This window comes from Elaeis guineensis, chromosome 3, assembly GCF_000442705.2.
Source record: "Elaeis guineensis isolate ETL-2024a chromosome 3, EG11, whole genome shotgun sequence".
Lineage (NCBI taxonomy): Eukaryota > Viridiplantae > Streptophyta > Magnoliopsida > Arecales > Arecaceae > Elaeis > Elaeis guineensis.
In genome coordinates, this window is record NC_025995.2 from 55,249,852 (window position 1) to 55,271,732 (window position 21,881).

At 36.9% G+C, this 21,881-nt stretch overlaps 1 protein-coding gene across 8 annotated transcripts in view; it reads left to right on the forward strand.

The window, feature by feature from the left end:
- LOC105032953 (translation factor GUF1 homolog, chloroplastic) overlaps positions 1 to 21,881 on the forward strand; it is a 178,792-nt gene that overhangs the window by 132,410 nt on the left and 24,501 nt on the right. For 6 of the 8 annotated variants that reach the window (XM_010907558.4, XM_073253777.1, XM_029261168.2 and 3 more), the window contains 7 exons: positions 2,365 to 2,445; positions 2,525 to 2,611; positions 4,270 to 4,341; positions 4,433 to 4,567; positions 5,022 to 5,095; positions 21,062 to 21,149; positions 21,801 to 21,878. In XM_010907558.4, the coding sequence (XP_010905860.1) occupies positions 2,365 to 2,445; positions 2,525 to 2,611; positions 4,270 to 4,341; positions 4,433 to 4,567; positions 5,022 to 5,095; positions 21,062 to 21,149; positions 21,801 to 21,878 (615 nt within the window). The remainder of the gene's footprint in view (positions 1 to 2,364; positions 2,446 to 2,524; positions 2,612 to 4,269; positions 4,342 to 4,432; positions 4,568 to 5,021; positions 5,096 to 21,061; positions 21,150 to 21,800; positions 21,879 to 21,881) is intronic. The other 2 variants (XM_073253778.1, XM_010907557.4) reach the window with 2 other exon arrangements.

The following is a 21,881-nucleotide window of genomic DNA, read 5'->3' on the forward strand; positions in this document are numbered from 1 at the left end:
AGAGAGAGAGGGAGAAGGGAAGGAGATGGAGAGGGAGAGAGACCCTCTAGAGGTCGTCGGAGGGCCTCTGCACCCATTGGAAGGCCGGCAACAAGGATACGTGGGAGAAGGAAGAGAAGGAAAAGAGAGAGATGGAGAGGGAAGGAGATCCTCCGGAGGCCCACTAGAGGCCGTTAGAGGCTCGCCGAGGAAGATGGAGGCCGATCGAAATGGGGCAAAAGCCCCTGATTCATTTTTTTTCTTTTTTTTTTTTAGGAGGGATATCAGGTGAAGTTGGCAATGATGTTGCCCCGTTGCCGACTTCACCTAATAACTCTTTTTTTTTCATTTTGCTGACCCATAATGAAGTTGGTAATGTTGCCAACTTTACTTGAGTGAAGGAAGCAACAGGTTTGTGGACTTCATTGTTAGATGGTAGAAAAAAATTAAGGATTCGCGATTGAAGGTGGAGCAATTGCTCCTATGTCAATCGGCAGAGGTGGGGAGATGGATCCAAAGCTCTGCAACCCTCCGTCGGCCACCATCAGCCTCTACCGGCATCCCTGCTCTCTCCTTCTCCTTCCCTTTGTCTCTCTCCTTTACCCTCTCCCTCTCACCCCGCTTTCCTCTCTCGGTTTGGTTCTTCTTTGCTGTGTTAGTTTGGGCCTGGTATGTAACAGTAGAAGGGTGTACCGAGCCATACCGCTGGCCAACTGGCATGGGTCCTGATCCAACATGGTGAACCTTGGTTTGAACCTTGTCTAATTGTCTATTTCCTCCACATGAGGTTATCTTTAGAGCCCATGAAGATGTCATGGTGTATGAATTGCTTGGATTAGATTTCCAAAAAATGATAAGGCATGGTCATCCCTAGTTCATCCCTATACGAGGGTTGGAAGGTTTCAGCACCTTAGGTAGTTCTTGCCTTCTTGGCATTTTATGTCACCTTTTAATCAAACATTTTTTGTAATGTGTGTCAACAACATGAAATCCATTGTTTGTTGGCAGATCTGCAGAAGTGCTGCAAATCTTCTTGTCAGAGCAACTTGTACTTATCTCAGTTTAAAGATTAATGCCTAACTGCACATGCCTTGTGTTCTCTCGTCCCTTTAAAATTTCTTTCCCTTATAGTTTTTCCATCCTTGTCATCCTCCAGAACAGTAGTTGGACATTTTTTTAGGTGCTTATGCTGCATTGTGAACTCGATCATTTGGAAGTTCCCAGCTGCTAGAACATGTGATTTGGGTTGTGATTGGTTGCTACATTATCCATTGGACTTTAGAAGATTAAGTGCAGCTACATGATGAAAGCCTTGTTTGAAGTATCAAGCAAAATCCCATTTTATCACTTCCAAAAACATACACCATTGTGCTAAACTGCTAATTTAATGCACATGCATTGGCACATAAAGATCTGACAACTCATGGAAAGTGCACTAAGAGTTTTTTTAAGAGATGCTTTCTTTCCCAATATAGAAAGTGTGTTTTACTTCAGCTTTCAAATTTAAATATTACATGGAGCACAAGTTAAACCTGTTTTCTTAAAGATGTTGAGAGTTGAGACCAAGGCTAGCTGTACTAGTATCGAGGCCTGTATGAGTTGGCTGGCGGCACGGTTCGGTGTGCCCCTGTGTCAGGCCCAAATCAACATAGCGGAGAGAGTGGGGAAGAGGGAGAATTGGAGAGAGGAAAGGAGAGGGGGAGAGGGAGGGAAGGAGGGGAGATAGTGATGATGCTGGTGGTGGCCGTCGGAGAGCCACGGGGGCCCCCAAATGACTAGAGTGGCTCTGCCCTCCTCTGGATTGAAACTAGGGCATCGTTAACTTCATTGTGAGTTGACAAAATAAAAAAGAAAATATGGAACAGAGGCAATTGCTCCTATTTTGGTCCGAAAGAGATGGTCCTTTGATGGCCTCAGCTGCCTTCCGGCAGCCTCCCCGGCCTTCTCCTCTCCTTCCCTCCCCCCTATCCCTCTCTATTCCTCTCCTTCCTTCTCCGTCCCCCTTTTCTCTCCGGTGTCTCATTTTGAAGGCTGTCACCATCTTGATCCACTAGTGGTATGTTTCACCACGCCCTGAACCAGACGGTTCTGTCCCATTTAGCAAACCCTGGCTGAGATGTTCGGTCTCCTTACATCAAACTTTATGTTTCTAAAATTTGTTTCTTCTGTTTCTGCTCTTTAAATTTTTCATGTCATCTTCCAATTTGGTGATTCCGTTGCAAAATTTTGTGAATCTATTGTAGTAACCTATCTTACATCAATGGCATCAGCCTACTGCACTTCTGTTGATCTTGTAGTAGAACTGTGATTTTTCTAACAGTACTATAATAACCAATTGAAAGATTCTTCAGAATTTTCATGCCCATTTATTTATTTATTTTGCAGTTTGAGCCTGAAACTTCTAGTGCTATGGGTTTTGGTTTTCGATGTGGGTTTTTAGGTCTTCTCCATTTGGAAATTGTTCAGGTTCGAGTAGTCCTTGTGCAATATAGGTGATGATTTTAAATTCTCTAAATTATTCTAATTGTAATATCCACTTTTTCAGGAAAGGCTTGAGAGAGAGTACAACTTGACATTGATAACAACTGCACCAAGTGTAGTTTACCGAGTCAATTGTATAAACGGTGATACTGTAAATTCTTCGTGTTCCTTCAGCCTTTGTTGGTTAAGTGTACATCATGCTTTCTGATATGTTTGCTTTTTGCTACAAACGTTGTGTGGACAATGTGGGATACTCTGTACAAACATGAAGTATGTTAGAACATTCTGTATCCTAATTTCCAAAGGAAAAGCTTTACTTATTGTCTCATAGGTCAACTTTAATCGGATATGTCAGTCGATATACTGGGTTATTGGTTGCAAATACTTGTCATTGCTTAACTTATTTTGGTTTAACTAATAGTAAATTATTAACAAAGCCTCAAGTTCATTTCCTCGGTTTATGCAAAGTAAAAAGTAGCAACACCTTGCAATGGTTTATAAAGGCAGCATAGATCTAGCAGTTAGATACTGATGAAACTCAACTTGCCATATAACAGATTTATTCACATAAAACAAGGAGAGAACAAGAGCTGGAACGGTGTTCTTGTTTAGTTGAAGACTTGAAGTCTTCACTGGAGCAAGATGAAAGATAATTTGGTGCTTGAGAAGGATGAATGGTGAATTTAGTTAATCTATCAAGATCTTTAAGAACATAGAAAATGATTAGTACCATGCGGTATCCTGTTGTGTTGCCTCCACCAATGCTTAAGCATAGATGCTTGACCTTATGTTTGTATTATCTAGTTGAAGAAACTCTATGATTAGGTGAAGTAATTTGGTGCTTAAGATGGAAGAATGGTCATCTAAATCATTGTATTGAGATCATCAAAAGCATGAAACAAGAGTAGGGATAAGTGATGGCAGTATTCACTTGCAGTTGCCTTCATCAAAACTCAACCCCAAAACTTTTCCGTTACATGTCATCCAATACATTATTGGCTCATGCATCACTGATCTGCAGACCTTTTGTTCTTCAACATTTTCTGTAGCATATCTTGAACATATATATCAGTGACATGCAAAGTAAAACATAATGATACCCTATACTGGCTTCATGTATAGTTGATCAATGTGATGGTATTCAGACAAACATAATGCAAGGCCTTTCTGTAATCTCTACAGACATGAGACCCATTATTAGTTACATGAAGGAAGAGTGGTTATAATAGACTTCAATACCATATTTGGACCAACATCTGGAGTACAGAGCAAGTTGTTTTAAACCATAATAATAGGCGAATAAAGAGATATTGGTTGGGCCTAAGTTCAAAATTTCAAAAAAATGCTTGAGAAGTAAGTGAAACTATGGAAGACATAGTTGATGTCGGGAAGGATTATGGGAAAAATGCTTAACATGCTACTCTGCATGTTCCACCAGTTCATGAACATTCTAGGATGGCCATTTATGTGTGACAACTGACAAATAACATTATTGGTTGCTGGAATTAATTTATGAATAAGCAGTACTTTGGTTATTAGGAAAGAAATGCCTATTACTAAAATAACTGAGCAAACCCTGTAAATATTGATTTTCATAGTAAATTAGCATTCTGATAAAATTAATATGAAAATTTTTAAGGTGAACTGAAATTGCACATTTTTGTTTGATAGATTGTCCAGAATTTTCCATCTGATAATGTTGTGTGATGAATAATTTCATAATTGATATCAATGAAGCTGAGTCAGCTGAACTTGATCAATTTTTTAATTTAGTGATATATATGAACATATTAATTTTGTTTGATGTAGATTGACTGCTCAAATCCAACTTTACTGCCAGAGCCTGGAAAGAGAAGGCAAATTGAAGAACCATTTGTTAAGGTATCACATTCTTACAAGTTCTATTTATTTGTTGTGAATTTGAATTTCTCTGTATTTCATAAGGGATTGTCTGGGTGTGTTGTTGATGCAGATCGAAATGCTCACACCAAAGGAATATATAGGTTCTCTAATGGAGCTTGGTCAAGAAAGAAGAGGTGAATTTAAAGAAATGAACTTTATCACAGAGAATAGAGCCTCAATTATTTATGAGTTACCGCTCGCAGAGGTATTCCTGATGGAAAGATTGTATTTGTTCCTAACATTGCAATCATAATAATAATAATAAAGGATTCAATACATGTCTGGATTTATGGATTGATCTCCAAGATTCCTATCTAACTCCGTTATTAAACAAAGCTACTTTAATATGTCCCTCTAAATTTCTGACTAAGTTCACTTTCATATGAATTCTCTGTAATCCTATTCATTGCAATCTGGCCCATGATATTTACCGGACCTTGTCTGAACATAGATATTACCAGATGCTGGTCACCCTGGTTGATGGATGTTAGGCTTAACAATTTAGGCTGCCAACTTAGGAGGAAGGTTGAATTGTTAAATGCATGCTTTCCTCCAGGAACTAGTTTGCAGTTGTCTCCTTTGATGTCGTAGTAATTGTTTTTCATGTTGTATCATCAGATACATCAGTTGTATTCAATGTTACTTGGGTTAATATGCAGATGGTTGGGGATTTCTTTGATCAGCTGAAGTCTAGAAGCAAAGGATACGCTAGCATGGAATACACTTTTGTGGGGTACTACCATATTTCTTATTTTTTAGGTCATAAATATATTATCCTCTACTGCCAGGTAGGATTGTTAAATATCAGTTGATGTTCTATGACAGGAATTGTTTTTATAACTTGTAAATATGCCAATAATTCTTTGAAGCAATAGGTATTGGAGTCCATACCGGTAACTTACTTGCATAATGTGGTGTGATACAGTATGTCTCCATCTACACATGCTTTGTTGTTGTCATTGGCACAATTCTTCTACCATGTTTAGGTATGTGGGTGTACCAAGCAATCATATGATATCAGGGTCATACTGGATTTGTGCAGTACTCCCTATACCAGCTGGTGCATGTTGGTGCATAAAATGTTTCCTAGAACCATACATTTATATATAACTCGTATAACATTACAAGTTTACAACCAAAGTCCACTGACTCAGAACTGGACCGGATGCTAGCCATCGGGTTAGCACCCCTTGTTAGATGAATGACCTAGAAGCCAATTGTTGATTGACGCATTGTATTATTCTAGAATATTTTTGTACTTGATTTATTGAAATTAATAAAATAGATTTTTAAATTCATTCATGTGTAATGTATCTGTGAATCGTCTAAGGAGTTAATAGACAATGACACATTCTCAAGAGTTGAGAATTTAAGATATATGTCATTATAGATTAACTCCTGAATTACTCTCGATTGTTGAATCATTACGGGAACGGTGATTGATCCGTCAAGATCGATGCATAGATCGCTTTTCTTTCGGATAAATGAGTCTCGAGTCTACAGTGTAGGGACACTGGAACGAGAGTGCAAGTGGTTGTTAGAGAACAACGATACTGAGCGTGATCAAGAATGAGAAGTCACTTGGACGTCTACTCACTCGTCAGTGACTATCTCGATGCTGTAGTTATGTGAGTAATTCTTTGATTTACGGTGTTTCGACTGCTCACAGTTGGGTTGCTGTATTTTGACAATACATAAACAGTGCCTAGTCATTCGGAGCTTTGCGGTGTTCGTTGGCTACAGTAGGTTCGCTGTAGGAGTAGGGTGTGCACTTATAGGGGATTTATCGGTCTTAGTAGTTGAGGAGTAGTCCTATGCGACTTAAGAACCTGAGTCATTAAGTCTGTGGCCACAATAACATGATAATAGGAAGGAGTTTTCATGAAATTCATAATTGGACTCAAGCTAATTAAGTTTAGCATATGACGGATGCTTAGGATTTGATGAGTTTTGATGATCTGCATCCTATCGGGACTCTTGATAGAAGAACTTGATCACACGGTAACTACACCTAGGGGTTCAGATTTTTCTGTTCTGCTGGATTGCCAGTACATGCTGCTAGGCATCACTAGTGGATTGTGAGAACTCATTGGGGTTGTTTTCAGATCAACGATCCTTATTGGGTTGAGTTGGAATCATTTCAGCCCATCGAAAGGAGTTTCGATGATACTACGATGGAGATTATGGTATGTCTCACTATCAGACAGAATAGAACCTGAGGGGTCACAGGCAAAAGAAGTTTGATCTGATCAATGGCTTGGATCATAATCAAATTATCAATTGGATTGATGATTTGGATCAATTTATAAAAGTTACAAATTTAGTAACTGCTAATTGTTAGCATAAAGGACTTAATTGTAAGTGTTGCAATGTAATTGGTCCTAATTAAATTATGGATCAAGTCCTAATTAATTTAAATTAGATTTAATTTAATTGGGCTTGACTTAATTTAAGGCTACTTGGGTTTAATTATCTAAGTTGGACTTGGATTTCAATCTTGATTAGATTAGGATTTCAATTTGATCTGTAAGATGCTCCGAATTACATTGGATAGTAGTCATTGGAAAACGATACCTTGGACGCACCATATCCATATCTGTATGGATCATAAGCTGCCTGTTGTTGCGGATAAGAGAATCTAAAATACAATGAACCTGATACGTTCATGGATTTTCATCCACATGCGAGGTCATCTTTAGCTGCATCGTATCCTGAACGATCTCGAGGAGTTTGTCATCTATATGCAATCATATCCTCACGGGCTTTACTAGCTTATGCACCAGGTCCCTATCTTGTGTAACATGCGTCAATTGGGACTCACTACTAAATCGAAGACTACCTTATGGCTATGTCTCATAAACGGTGGTCTTCTATATTCTGCTCCCTCTTTAACCACTAGATTCATAATCATCAGAAGAACTACCATCATTTTTCTGTCTGGTCACTGAATCGAGTGAACTGACTACAACCCCTCCATCGAGGCCGCAAATGTCTTTTCTTTTCCTTTATCTCTGCACTGAGCAGCTGTTTGCCTTCTCGTAGTACCTTGCTTTAGCTGCTTATGCTGTGAGGATGCATGTTGTGGCTGATCAGTTGAAAGCCTGCATGAAATATTGCTACTTGTCCATCGTTTAGCATCTACCCCAACATTGCTAGCTACGAAATTGGCTGATCTTGGAGGCGATCTTGGCTTATCATGCTTTAGCTTCTGTTGCTGGCCTACAAGCCGTCTGCTCATTGAATATTCATCATTATTAACAAAGTCATTCGCAGTTGGATCCGAATATTTCAGCTCAACTTTCTCTTAAATGCATTTGAGCCTCAACCTCAGATTTTAGTGAACATATACATGTGAAAGAATAATGCCCCATATGCCAATCACATGTGTGATGTGTGGGATGTTTTTTTGTATTTTATCTTTCAAATTTATGTATTTGACATAATTATTAATAATATTAGGTATTTTGTTTCATTATATGCGGCATCTTAATACTTGTTTAAGATTATAATAAACCCCATAGATTAGAGCAATGATTTAGGGCCATGATGAAATCATACCAGTGAGATCTAAATCCTTGATAGCCCTAATCTAAAATATTTTCAGTCGTAGGATCATTAAGTCAGGGATTAATGATATCGATAAGACTGGCACATCCTATGTATGCTCGACGGAGAGGGTAGTTGATCTCACAATCACTTGTGTGGTGATACTAATACAAGGATGTGGGTGCTTATTAAAGAATGTGTTCATTGAATTGACCTATTGAGAGAACATTTGATGGAATCTTATATGCTTGTTAGCTTATTGTTCTCTAGTGGGAGTACTGCAAGTGATCCTTGACCTGAGATCACTATGGTGCTTTGTGTATACGAATTTATATTTTGGTTTATTCCCTAGCTTGATTCTTTGAACCTTGTATGGGGTGTTCTGGATATGGTGCAGTGTGCATGGAGGTTGTGAGTGGTCAACAAGGTATCGATCACTCCTTATAAGAGGAGCGAATATTCTATGTGATCTCATAGGTTGATGATTCAAGAAATCTTTGGCCAAAGCAGGATGGTAATTAGAAAGAGTTTTTAATGTATCATTAACTGAATCATTATCTTCTGATCGAGATATATATAGATAAGTATTTGGGCATGACATGATTTCATGCCTATAGCTCATCTGGGATGTTGTATGATCGAAGGATTGAATTGCACGATAACTCGTCACTGAAGGGTATTTTTAGTATTTCCATCAAATTCCATATCTTCTAGATAGTCTGACATATTGTTGGACATCAATCTTGATTTGTGGACTCGCAAGAATTAAAAGTGTTTAATTCAAAAATTAATTAGAAAATATTTTGATTAATTGATGCATTGGGCTGACCTAATCTAATCGGATTGGTTTAGGTCATGAGCCTGAGTCCATCGCTGGCTAGATATAGAACCCAATAGGTCATACACTTTGGGATTTGATCTTGGTATGATCTAATTGGATTTATTGTAAATCATGGGTTAAATTTACTTGCCAGATATGGATTAACCCAAGTTCCTGATTAGGTTTAAAGTTGTTTGAGCTAACTTTGAGCATGAAGCCTTGACCTAATTAGATTATGTTCAAACCTTAAGACTCCTAAGGGGCTTAACTTATTAACATGGAAGTGTTTCATGTTGATCCATCTTTCTCCACGCCAAAACACACGCCATAAATAATCAATCCCTAAAATAAATGGCGCCTAAAAGGAAGTCTTGGGCTACTCCTGTTAACAACTTTCCTTAAATTCCCACTTAATTCCCATGCCATCTCTTATGGGATGTGCCATATGATGGCGCCTAGGATTCTAGATAAGGAGAGTCCTACTTTTAAAATTCCTCCATGCCCATTAGTTTCATGCATTGGGATTTATTTCCCTATGTGAAGAAAGTGAAGCGCCAAGGGTGGTTTCATGTGCCCTTCCTTTCTTATTTAAAGGGGGCGCTCCACTTGGTTATGTGCATGCCATTTGCTGGGTCTTAGGCATGGGATCTTGTGAGGATAAGAAAAAAAAAATCAGAAAAGAAAGGAAAGAAAATGACAAGGAAAAGTGAGGGAAAAATAGAAAGAAAAGACGAGAGAGAAGGAAAGGCAAGGGTTGCTAATCCTAGGATTTAGCTTTTCCAATAGTTGGATTTCTGAATTAGTTTGAGGTGGTGAGATCTTTTGAGAAAAAGTTTCTGGTGTGGCCCTAATGGAGGATTGAAAGCATTCAGATGGTGGTGCAATCCATTCTTGAAAAAGAAAAGTTGGCAGTGCACTTGTGAAAAAGGCTGCAGCACTACATCAAATTGAGAAGGACCTTGATCATTCCTATGTGGATCACCGTTGGAGGACATCTACTTTGGTGTCTTGTGGAGATCTTATCACCAGATCATCGTCTTCGAGCAGATATAATTTCTACCTGATATGCATGCTTGATTTGTTTGATTGAAATCTACAAGGTGTTCCTAGGGTTTGTGTTTCGATTAGCATGTTTTAAGTGTTAAAACTTGATAAAAATTTTTGAAAATCATATTTCACTGCGCAACCGAAACCCAACAGTAGTATCAGAGCCACTCTTGTTAGATTCAATCAAGCAAATGTTATTGTCGTAATATAGATTAGATCTAATTCATATGACGCTATGTTGTTTTAATCGATTATTTGCATCAATCTTTAAATTAAAATTATTTTGACCATGATCGTAGTTAAGACTTTAAATTTCAGTTGCTAAATTTAGGATTTATCATAATCTGAAATTTTATGATTCAGGATGGATTGATGTTTTTAATCGATTTAATTAGGATGCATTGAACACTAGTCAGTTGTTGACCTGGTCAAGCCTAATTGGATTAGGGTTTGAATTAGTTGTAGTCCAAATTGGATTATGATTCAAAAGTTGGCATAAGTCAAATTTGACATATGAATTGGATCAAGTGTTGAATCCAAATCATAGTCAAATGACATTGGCTCAATAGTTGAACCAAAGTCATATATACACCCTACATGATCCTGCAATTATGATTTTGGCATAGGCATATGAATGATATTACAATTTGAATCATATGATATATTGTCTAAGTGCTCAATTCTTATGATATGCATATTTCATGTGATGTTAAATGTTAGGATGTGCATGAGACCATTCTAAGACCCTCAATTAAAAATTATATTAAGTCGTAGTGTCGGGAATCACTTGCTGACCGAATTTCGAATTCGTTGAACAATTCGTGTCTCAGGCAAGTGCCAAAGGTGGTTATTTAATTAGCACCGTTTGCTTACCTGATTAACTTGTTGGTGTTTAAGGAAAGCAATGGAGAACCTTCCATCTACTTATCTGGCCAATTTGATCAATTGAGTTTCGAATTTGGATTGCTTAGTGTTGAAGACACTGCATATGCCTTCTTTCATGCTAAGTCAATAGAGTATGTCAAAATCTGTAGTAAGTTTGTTGTGTTATCTACAAGACTTGCTATGAAAATTGATATGATGTTGACTAAGTACATTTTGATGTTTATGGCATATTTGAATAGTATTGTCTTATTGTGCTATCCGCAAGAGTAGCATTATTCAAATATGATTATATAAGAATGAAGAGTTGATCTTAACTAGAACACTTTAGTTTGTTGTGCTATCCACAAGACTATAGGTGTTCTAGAGGTAAGAGAATTGTTGGGAATTGTATGAGATACAATTGGTAAGAATTACCTATTCTTGAACTCATGAATGCTTATTGTGCTATTCATAAGGTGTTTGTGAGGAATAGGGATCTCAATCCCACTTAGAAACAAGATTATGTTTCTCATTTTCATACTTGAGGGTGATAAAATTTGTTAAAAAAGTGAGAGACAATTAGACAAAAGACCTAATCTAGTTGTGCATGTCATCATGAATTGTCTGCTTATAATTTATTTTTGTACTTATAGATTAAACTGTATAATGGCATCCTCACTTTCACTGCATGGCATTCTTGATGCTAACAAGTTGATCGGATCAAATTATGTGGACTGATTGAGGAACTTGAGAATTGTTCTCACACAGGAGAAAGTCTCCTATATTCTAGATACCCCTGCATCCGATTGAATTGGAAAAGATGCTACTGAGGAGGACAGGATCATATATAAGATATGGCAAGATGATAGTATGACGGTCAAATGCATCATGCTAGCCTCTATGAGCAATGAGCTTTAGAGGCAACATGAAAGCATGGATGTTTAGTCCATACTTCTCAACTTAAAGGAGTTGTATGGAGAACAAAGTCGAATTGCTAGATATGAGATATTTAAGCAGTTATTCGTTGCTAGGATGAGTGAAGGCACATCTGTACAGACCCATGTCTTTAAGATGATCGACTTGATCACTCGGTTAGGTCAATTGGGTTTTGCTATGGATGGTGATCTTAGTCAAGATTTGATCCTGCAATCACTTCCTGAATCTTTCTCACAGTTTGTCATTAACTTTCATATGAACAAACTGAATATAAGCTTGCCTGAACTGCTGAATATGTTAAAGACAGCAGCAAGCCATTTCAAGGGTGAAAAGGTACCAGTTCTTCTTGTGGATAAGATCTCCAAGAAGAAAGACAAAAAGGGTTCAAAGAAAAAGACGAATCCTAAGGCTAGCATCTCCAAGAAGAAGGCGAAGAATGTCTCCGCCAAGGGTACTTGTTTTCACTGTGGAAAGAATGGGTACTGGAAGAGGAACTGCAAGTATTACTTTGCAAGTTTGAAGCAAAAAGAAGCAAACGTTGCTAAAAGTTTGTATATGATACAAACAAATTTATCATTAAGTATTTCAATTTCAGATCTTGGGTATTAAATACCGCTTGTGGTTCATACTTTTGCAAATCGTTGCAGGGTCTGCAGGGAATAAGTAAATTGAATGAAGGTGATTTCGTGCTGTTCGGTGCTAGTGGAGAGTCCATCAGGGCCGAAGCCGTAGGAACCATGCTGTTGAAGTTGCCTTCGGGCAAAATTTTGGAATTAAAGGACTGTTACTATATGCCTAGTATTATTAGAAATATTATTTCTGTACCTATATTGTTAGAACATGATTTTAAAATAAAAGGAAAGGACAATAGTTGCTCTATTTATTTTTCTAATGAATTTTATGGTAATACTTTTATAGATAATGGTCATTTATCTTATCACTAAATGATAATATTCTTCATGTTGATCAAATGAAGAAAAGAAAAAAAGATGTGAATGTCACATATCTCTGATACTGCCGACTTGGTCATATCAATGAGTCAAGGATTAACAAGTTTACAAAGAAAAGTTCTTTGATCTTTGTGATTTTGAATCATATGGAACTTGTAAATCTTATCTCATGGGTAAGATGACCAAGACTCCATTTACTGGACATGGAGAAAGAGCGAGTGATTTATTGGGCCCAGTACATACTGATGTTTGGCCTAATGATAACTTAGGCTAGAGGTAGATACTCCTACTTCATCATATTTACTGATAATTTATCAAGTTCTGGATATGTGTATTTAATGAAATACAAATCCGAAGCCTTTGATATGTTTAAGGAGTATTAAAGAATGGTTGAGAAACAAACTGGCAAAAGTATTAAAGCTCTTCGATCAGATCGAGGAGGAGAATACTTAACTAGTGAGTTTTTTGATTATTTAAAAGATAATGAAATTTTCTCAGAATGGAGCCTCTTTACACTCCACAATTAAATAGTATTGTAGAAAGAAGAAATCGTACCTTATTAGATATGGTGCGGTCCATGATATGCTTCACAGATCTTTCGATCTCCTTTTAGAGAAATGCTCTTGAGACCGCAGTGTATATTTTGAACAAAGTACTAATTAAGTCTGTTTCTAGCACTTCATATGAGATATGGAAAGGAAAGAAGTCTAGCCTTAAACATCTAAAAATATGGGGCTGCCCTGCTTATGTCAAGAATATTGAAGGACATAAGCTTGGTGCTAGATCAGATAAGTGCAGATTTATAGGTTATCCTAAGGAGAGTATAGAATACTACTACCATTCTACTCAATAAAAGGTGTTTGTTAGTAGGCATGTCATCTTTTTAAAAAAAAACTTATCCAAGGGGGTAATGGGAGGATAGTTGAACTTGAGGAAGTTCAAGACCTACAGTCTATCTAGAAGCAACATGTGGAGAGTCCATAAGTTGATGCTTAACCTGAAGTGTCCATTATTGAGGCACAACTGCTACACACACCTCTTCGAAGGTCAAATAGAGTGCGTAATATACCACTCAAGTATGGGTTTGTCATTGAGAATGACAATATACTATACATCATTGAGAATGATGATCCCACGATCTATTTAGAAGCAGTCATAAGTAGTGACTCTGATAAATGGCTTGAAGCCATGAAATTCGAAATGGATTTCATGTATGCCAACTAAGTTTGGGCTCTGGTTGATGCGCTTGAGGGTGTGACTCCAATAGGCTGCAAATAGGTCTTCAAGAAGATTGGAGCAGATGGTCAGGTAGAGACCTATAAGGTCAGGTCAATGATAAAAGGTTTTAGACAAAGACAAGGTGTTGACTATGAAACCTTTTTGCCTGTAGCCATGCTTAAGTCTATTCAGATTATGCTTGCTATAGCTACATATCATGACTATGAGATCTGGCAAATAGATATCAAGACTGCTTTTCTCAATGAAAACTTTGAGAAAGAAGTCTATATGACTCAGCTAGAGGGATTTGTCTCCAGTGGGGGGCAAATCAAGTATGCAAGTTAAAAAAATCAATTTATAAATTAAAACAGGCATCGAGGAGTTGGAACATCTATTTTGATGAGACAGTCAAATCGTTTGGCTTTATCAAAAATATGGATGAACCATGTGTGTATAAGAAGATTAGTGGGAGTGTCATTGTCTTTTTAGTTTTGTATGTAGATGACATACTTCTCATTGGGAATGATATCATATGTTGCAATCGGTAAAAACTTGGCTGTCACAAAAATTTTCCATGAAAGACTTGGGTGAAGCATCCTATATACTTAGTATAAAGATTTATAGGGATAGATCAAAGAGCATGCTTGCTTGTCCCAGTCTAGGTACATAGATCTTGTGTTGAAGAGGTTCAACATAGAGGGAAGTAAAAAATATGACATACCCATGAGTCATGGCATACATATCTCTAAGATGTCTCCTAAGACACCTGAAGAGAGAGAATGAAATCTATTTCTAATGCTTTGACTATAGGATCGATTATATATGTTATGCTATATTTTAGGCCTGATGTGGCTTATGTTTTAGGTATTGTAAGCAGATTTCACGTAGATCCAATAAAGGATCATTGGAAAGCTATGAAAAATATTCACAAGTATTTGAGAAGGACTAGAGATTCTTTTCTCATTTATGATGGATCTGATCTGAAACTAGAAGGCTTTACAGATTCTAGTTTTCAATCTGATCCGGATGATAGCAAATCCATATCACGGTATGTATTTACTCTATATGATGGTGCAGTGAGTTGAAATAGTTTCAAACAGCAAACTGTAGTTGACTCAATTATTGAGGTGGAGTACATTACTGCTAGTGAGGTTGCTAAGAAAGCTATCTGGATGAAGAAGTTTATCTCAGAGTTGAGTGTGGTTCCTGAGATTGAATACCCCATGCCACTTTACTGTGACAACATCGGAGCTATTGCTCAAGCGAAGGCACCAAGGTCTCGTTATAAATTCAAGCACATCCTAAGATGGTTCCATCTCATTCGAAAGATTGTCGAAAGACAAGATGTGATCGTAGAGCGAGTTGACACTAAGAATAATATAATGGATCTGTTCACTAAGGTCTTGTCACAGTAGCAGTTTGATCGTCATCTAGATTGTATGGGCATCAAGTGTAGGGGCAATTGACTTTAGTGCAAGTGAAAGATTGAAAGAATAATGTCCTATAAGCTAATCGTATGTGTGATGCGATGGGGTATTTTTCTGTATTTTATTTTTCAAACTCATGTATTTGACATTAATTATTAATAATATTAGGCATTTTGTTTCTTATATGCTGCATCTTAATACTTATTTCAGATTATAATGAATTCCATACATTAGGGCAATAATTTAAGGCCATGATGAGATCATGCCAGTGAGATCTAAATCTTTGATAGTCCTGATCTAAAATATCTCTAGTCATAGGATCATTGAGTCGGGGATCAATGATATCGGTAAAACTGGCACATCTTATGTGTGCTGGATGAAGAGGGTGGTTGATCTCACAATTACTTATGTGGTGACACTAATTTGAGAATGTGGGTATTCATTAGAGCATGAGTTCACTGAATTGACCTATCGAGAGAATATCTGATAGAGTCTTATGTGCTTATCAACTGATTGTTCTCTAGTGGGAGTAGTGCAAGTTATCCTTAGACCTGAGATCACTATGGTGCCTTGTGTATATGAATCTATATTTTGGTTTGTTTCCTAGCTTGGTTCTTTAAGCCTTGTGGGGGGTATTCTGAACATGGTGCTGTGTGCATGGAGATTGTGAGTGGTCAACAAGGAATCGGTCACTCCTTATAAGGGGAGCGAATATCCTATGTGATCTCCTAAGTTGATAATTCAAGAAGTCTTTGATCAAAGCAGGATGGTAATTAGAAAGAGTTTTTAATGTATCATCAACTGAATCATTATCTTCTGATCGAGATACATATAGATAAGTATTTGGGCATGACATGATTCCATGCCCATAGCTCATTTGGGATGTTGTATGATCGAAAGATTGAATTGCACGATAACTCGTCACTAAAAGTATTTTTGGTATTTCTACCAAATTTCATATTTTCAGAGTAGTTATGACATGTTGCTAGACATCAATCTTGACTTGTGGACTCACAAGAATTAAAAGTGTTTAATTCAAAAATTAATTAGAAAGTGTTCTGATTAATTGATGCATTTGGGCTGACCTAATCTAATCAGATTGGTTTAGGTTATGAGCCTGAGTCCACTGCTGGCTAGATATGGAATCCAATGGATCACATACTTTGGAATTTGATCTTGGTCTGATCTATTTGGATTTATTGTAAATCCTATGGGTTAAATTTACTTGCTAGCATATAGATTAACCCAAGTTCCTAATTAGGTTTAGTTCAAAGATGTTTGAGCTAACCTTGAGCCTGAAGCCTTGACCTAATTAGATTAGGTTCAAATCTTAAGACTCCTAAGGGACTTAACTTATTAACATGGAAGTGTTTCATGTTGATCCATCTTTCTCCATGCCAAACCACATGCCATAAATAATCAACGCCTAAAATAAATGGCGCCCAGAAGGAAGAGTCCTGGACTACTCCTCATAACAACTTTCCTTAAATTCCCACTTAATTCCCATGCCATCTCTTATGGGATGCGCCATATGATGGCGCCTAGGATTTTGGATGCAGAAGGAGAGCCCTTCTGCTTTTAAAATTCCTCGACGCCCATTAGTTTCACGTGTTGGGATTTATTTCCCCATGTGAAGAAAGTGAAGCGCCAAGGGTGGTCTCATGTGCCCCTTCCTTTCCTATTTAAAGGGGGCGCTCAACTTGGTTATGTGCGTGCCATTTGCTGGATGTTAGGTGTGGGATCTTGTGAGGATAAGAAGAAAAAAAATTAGAAAAGAAAGGAAAGAAAAAGACAAGGAAAAGTGAGAGAAAAATATAAAGAAAAGACATGGGAGAAAAGAAAAGGTAAGGGTTGCTAATCCTAGGGTTTAGTTTTTCCAATAGTTGGATTTCTAAATCAGTTTTAGGTGGTGAGATCTTTTGAGAAAAGGTTTTTGGTGTGGCCTTAGTGGAGGATTGAAGGCATTCAAGTGGTGGTGCAATCCGTTCTTGAAACAAAAAAGTTGGCAGTGCACTTGTGAAGAAGGCTACAGCACTACATCAAATTCGGAAGGACCTTGATCATTCCTATGTGGATCACTATTGGAGGATATCTACTTTGGTGTCTTGTGGGATCTTCTTATCACCGGATCATCGTCTTCGAGAAGGTATAATTTCTACCTAATATGCATGCTTGATTTGTTTGATTGAAATCTACAAGGTATTCCTAGGGTTTGTGTTTCGATTAGCATATTTTAAGTGTTAAAACTTGATAAAAAATTTTGAAAATCATATTCCGCTGCGCAACTAGAACCTAACAACATGATCGTTGAGGTATTTTTGTGTCAGATGGTTCCTCTGTTTACTGTGGATAAGGACGAAGGTCGGCCAATTGCACTCATAGCCACTTGAGACAGTCTAGGAGAGGATCTGGATGGCAAGTCGCTTCAGATTTTCTATCGCCGAACCCAAATGAGTCCACCATTCAGCTGCAAAAGCATTGAAATTAAATAAAATTAAAAATAAGATGGTATCATATTAGCTTATTAGTAGCTACGTAATGTATCGATATCTAATCTATTTGGATTCATCTTTTTTGGCTTATGATCGCTGCATTGTCTCCAAAGATTTCAGTACCCTCCCTAAATATTTTTATTTGCAAAAAAATATATTTGTTATAATATGTTACTAGTTGAAGATACAGCTAAGTTAATAAAAACCAATCAACCTAACTTGTTCTAGGCCATAGGCATGATTTTTGGATTGGACTCTATCTTGTGTATCATATTTTGTAGGACGGTCAGAAATTCCTCATCCATGCCCATCTCAGGTTTGAAGTAGTGGAACCTTGGGTTCAGATAATAAGTTGCAGATAAATTTTAGAATTGCTTAAGTATATTTGTACGAATACAAGAGCCGTCAAATTTTCAGAGTATTCTTGATTTACTACTTACCAACTAGATGCAAGTTCCTACTGATCTGATAATCCTACTGTAGCTTAATGATTTGGATGTGCTTATGGACATGTTTCGAATCTGCCTGATTTGATCCTTTGCTCTTTTATCATATGATATAAGAAGTCCATCTAGGGATATCTTTCACTATCTGCGGTTGAAAACACCTCATATAAAGGCTTGATAACCTTCACTATCTTCTCGATTTGCTACCAGAATGTCGATCTTATCACTAAGTTCTCCATATTGCTTTCTCAATGCCTGTCCTAGCATATCTATTCTCTTGTCATTTGAGATTGACAAATATTTGACATAGATGTACTTTTTTATCACCAAGACTATCAAGTACTATATAATTTATAATGAACCATGTGACATCTGGTCTCAATATCTGTCCCCTTGTATACCTCCGCGTCAATGATAAGACCCATGTTTGGTTGTAGATGAATTTAATAATAGTTTATGCTGTCTACTATTTTCTGCACCATACTAACCTTCCCAATATCCATCCATATAAGGTTGATATAATGTGCAGCATATGGGACTGCTCTATCAGTATCTCCCTTGCGGTTTATACTGTGGCTAATTATTGGTGATAATCTACACGATATTTTGCTTGCTCTCCTACTTGATCGATCACCTCCTCCATCAATTTGAGGATGTACATGGCATCATGGATCTGATCTAAAGCATCAATGGATTTTTGAAAAAAATATTTTTCCATCACAATATGTTAGGAAGTTGATTATGCTCTATCTGATAGGACCAATTCAAGATGACACATCACTGTCGGTCTATACATCAGAAACTTATTTTGATATGATGCAATCATTTCTGTAACTCATTGTTGTTAAGAAGCTCACCACAGATGTCCTTCTGTCTTAGAGGATCTATATTTGGATCGGTAGTCTGTATGGATGCAGTGAGAGCGATAATATGTGTTGCTTGCCACATATGTTGAGTTGTGGATGAAATGAAATCATGATTCAGTAGCTCGTCACATATCCTTCTTCTTGTCCATCTTCAGCAGATTATTAATCTTTTGTTGTTTGGAATCCTTGTTGAGAAAGGCATGTGGATCCAAGTCATGGATAGTGGCTCTTGGTGGAATCTCTTTTGAGGATTTTTTTTTGTTGCCAAAGGTTCTCAACATTGATGCAATACAGCTCGTGGCTCTACTGACGGGCTCTCTAAGGCCCTCCTAAACTTTGACTGTGCTGTAGTGTTGGTAGAGCCTAACCCTAACTCATAAGTTGACGGTCCAAATTGAGCCCTATGCTTGCCACCTCAAGTTACCACTGAATATGCAAGCTTGTCCGAATGGCAGCTTGGATCTACCTCATCATCTGGAGTGGATGCTTCCTTTGACTCCCTACAGTGTTCGGGAAGTGGCTCCATGGCTTGACGGTTTATCTCTATCTTATTCTTCGAAGTCCTCTCCTTTGCAGCTTTGAAATTAGCGAAGTGCTTCTTCATCAGTTGATGGACCTCTTATGGGTACTTTTTGTGCATAGCTACATTGGTATACTGCCAGTCAAGTATTGCTTCAACTTAGTTATCCATTCTTTTTTGAATTATTGTATCAGTTGCATTTTCAATGGTGCCCGTGGCCCAACCAATATCACGCTGTAGATCCTTCTTACTCGATGGATCCATTCTTGAAGGTTGAACAAGCACATCAGTTCAATAATTATAAAAATAGTAAGATTTTGTCGTCCTAATCTTTTTTCTATTTTTATGAATTAATTTTATATTTTATATTTTTTAAATTAAAAATATTATAAAATTTAAAAATTATAAAAAATTAATTTGACTTTAGATCCATGTAGAATCCTACTATAAATGCTACATATATTTTGCTAAGGCAGCGGATATGCATGAAATATTACTTATTTTTTAATTTCATTCAAATTTAGGCTTAGGCTACAATGTGCATGATGTGTGAAAATTTTGATAAACGGACACTAAATTATTTTAAAAATAGCTTGTACGGCCCTAAATAATATGTTAATTTTACCGTTATTTTTTGATTTTTATTTTTTAATAATTTTTTATTTTAAAAATATATTTTTAATTTAAAAATTATATATTTAACGAAAATTAATGATTTTAGTATCATTGTGTAGATCATTCATAGATCTACAATATATAATAAAATAATGTGAAAATAAAAAATTTTGGCATAATCTCCCATTGTTTTTCCAATTTCTACAAATTTTAAAATTCCAAAAAAAAAGTGGGGTTGGGGAGAAAAGGCGGTGGGAGAGAAGAGCTTTTCTTTTTTACTATGGAGAAGGGGGGAGGTTTTTTTTCTTTTCGAAGAAGAGGAATAGAAGTCTCGGAAGACTTCTTTTCCTTATTCCCATATTTAAAGTCTCGAATTTGGTTGAACCGAGTACCGTATCAAACCACTTGGTTTGGGCCGGTTCATATTGGTTCGGACCCAGTTCCAAAAATAAAGGCTGAACCGATCCGATTCCGTGTTGGTTCGGCTCAGTACAGGCTGAACTAGGTGGTTTGGCCTGCTTCGGCGAACCATGGTTCACAATGTTTGATTCTTAGGAATCTACATATTCATATTTTCTTGTTAATCTCTTCATGCTATCTCATTTGTTACTTTTGTTTGCCATTAGAATGGGAGATTAAGCAATAGTATTGTGTTCCTTATTAGCATATTATATAATGGTCTTTGTAGCAGTCATTTTATGTCTTTGGTCCAAACTGCACTAATGATGTTATGATGTTTAACATTTTTCTGTGGGAAGTTTTTGATGATAAGCATAGTGTTTTGCAAAACATTTCACCAATCACAGTAGTTGATAGATTGTGAAAATATGAATGCTTTTATTTCTGCTAAAAGTAGAGAATGAACTGAAGTTTATCAACTGATTTTGTTTATATATTGGACCTGCCTGGAGAGTTTCTGTGTGACTAATTTCAACTTTTGTTCAATGGACAGTTACAGGGAAAGTGAATTGGTGAAGCTTGACATCCATATCAATGGTGAGCCTGTTGAACCATTAGCAACAATCGTCCACAAGGATAAGGTGATTTACTTATTTGCTTCATGTTCATAATAGACATTGTATTTAAAGACTTACACATATGTGCAGTCTAATATTTTTTATGGGAGATCAAAAAGTTCTTTATAATAGTATATATAATATAGCCATAATAGTCAAGCCTTGTCCCAACTATTTGTTATCAACTTACTGGATGATTGTACAATGGTATTAGTACCGCCCCAAACTGGCCTGAATGGTGGGAGATCTCAACAAGCACATGGTGGCAATTTATTAACAAGTGCAAGATGGCAACTCACTATTAGAGAATCACAATCTAATCCTTGCACTTGTTCAGTTTATACTTAATGGCTCATAAACAATTTCTGTTTAATCCTTAATGTCTCTTAGGTATTCCCTGCAAAAACCCCACATAAATTTCTTTGCTTCTAAATGAATCACATGCTCACACAGGTTGTTATATTCAATAACATATCTAGCTCGCTTATGCAAATAGTTATACATAATATGTTACAAAACTTGGGGATATTACAAATATTCTTTTAAGTTCTACTCTGATTTATTTTTCTAATAAAAAATATTGCACTCCATTTCTGTTGGTACAGTGACATGTGGCTCTATTTTCTACTAAATCTTCATGTCTCAACAAACTGTGCTATGATGGTATGTTTCCAGGCATATGCAGTAGGGAGGGCTCTGACTCAGAAACTGAAAGAACTAATTCCGAGACAGATGTTCAAAGTACCCATACAAGTA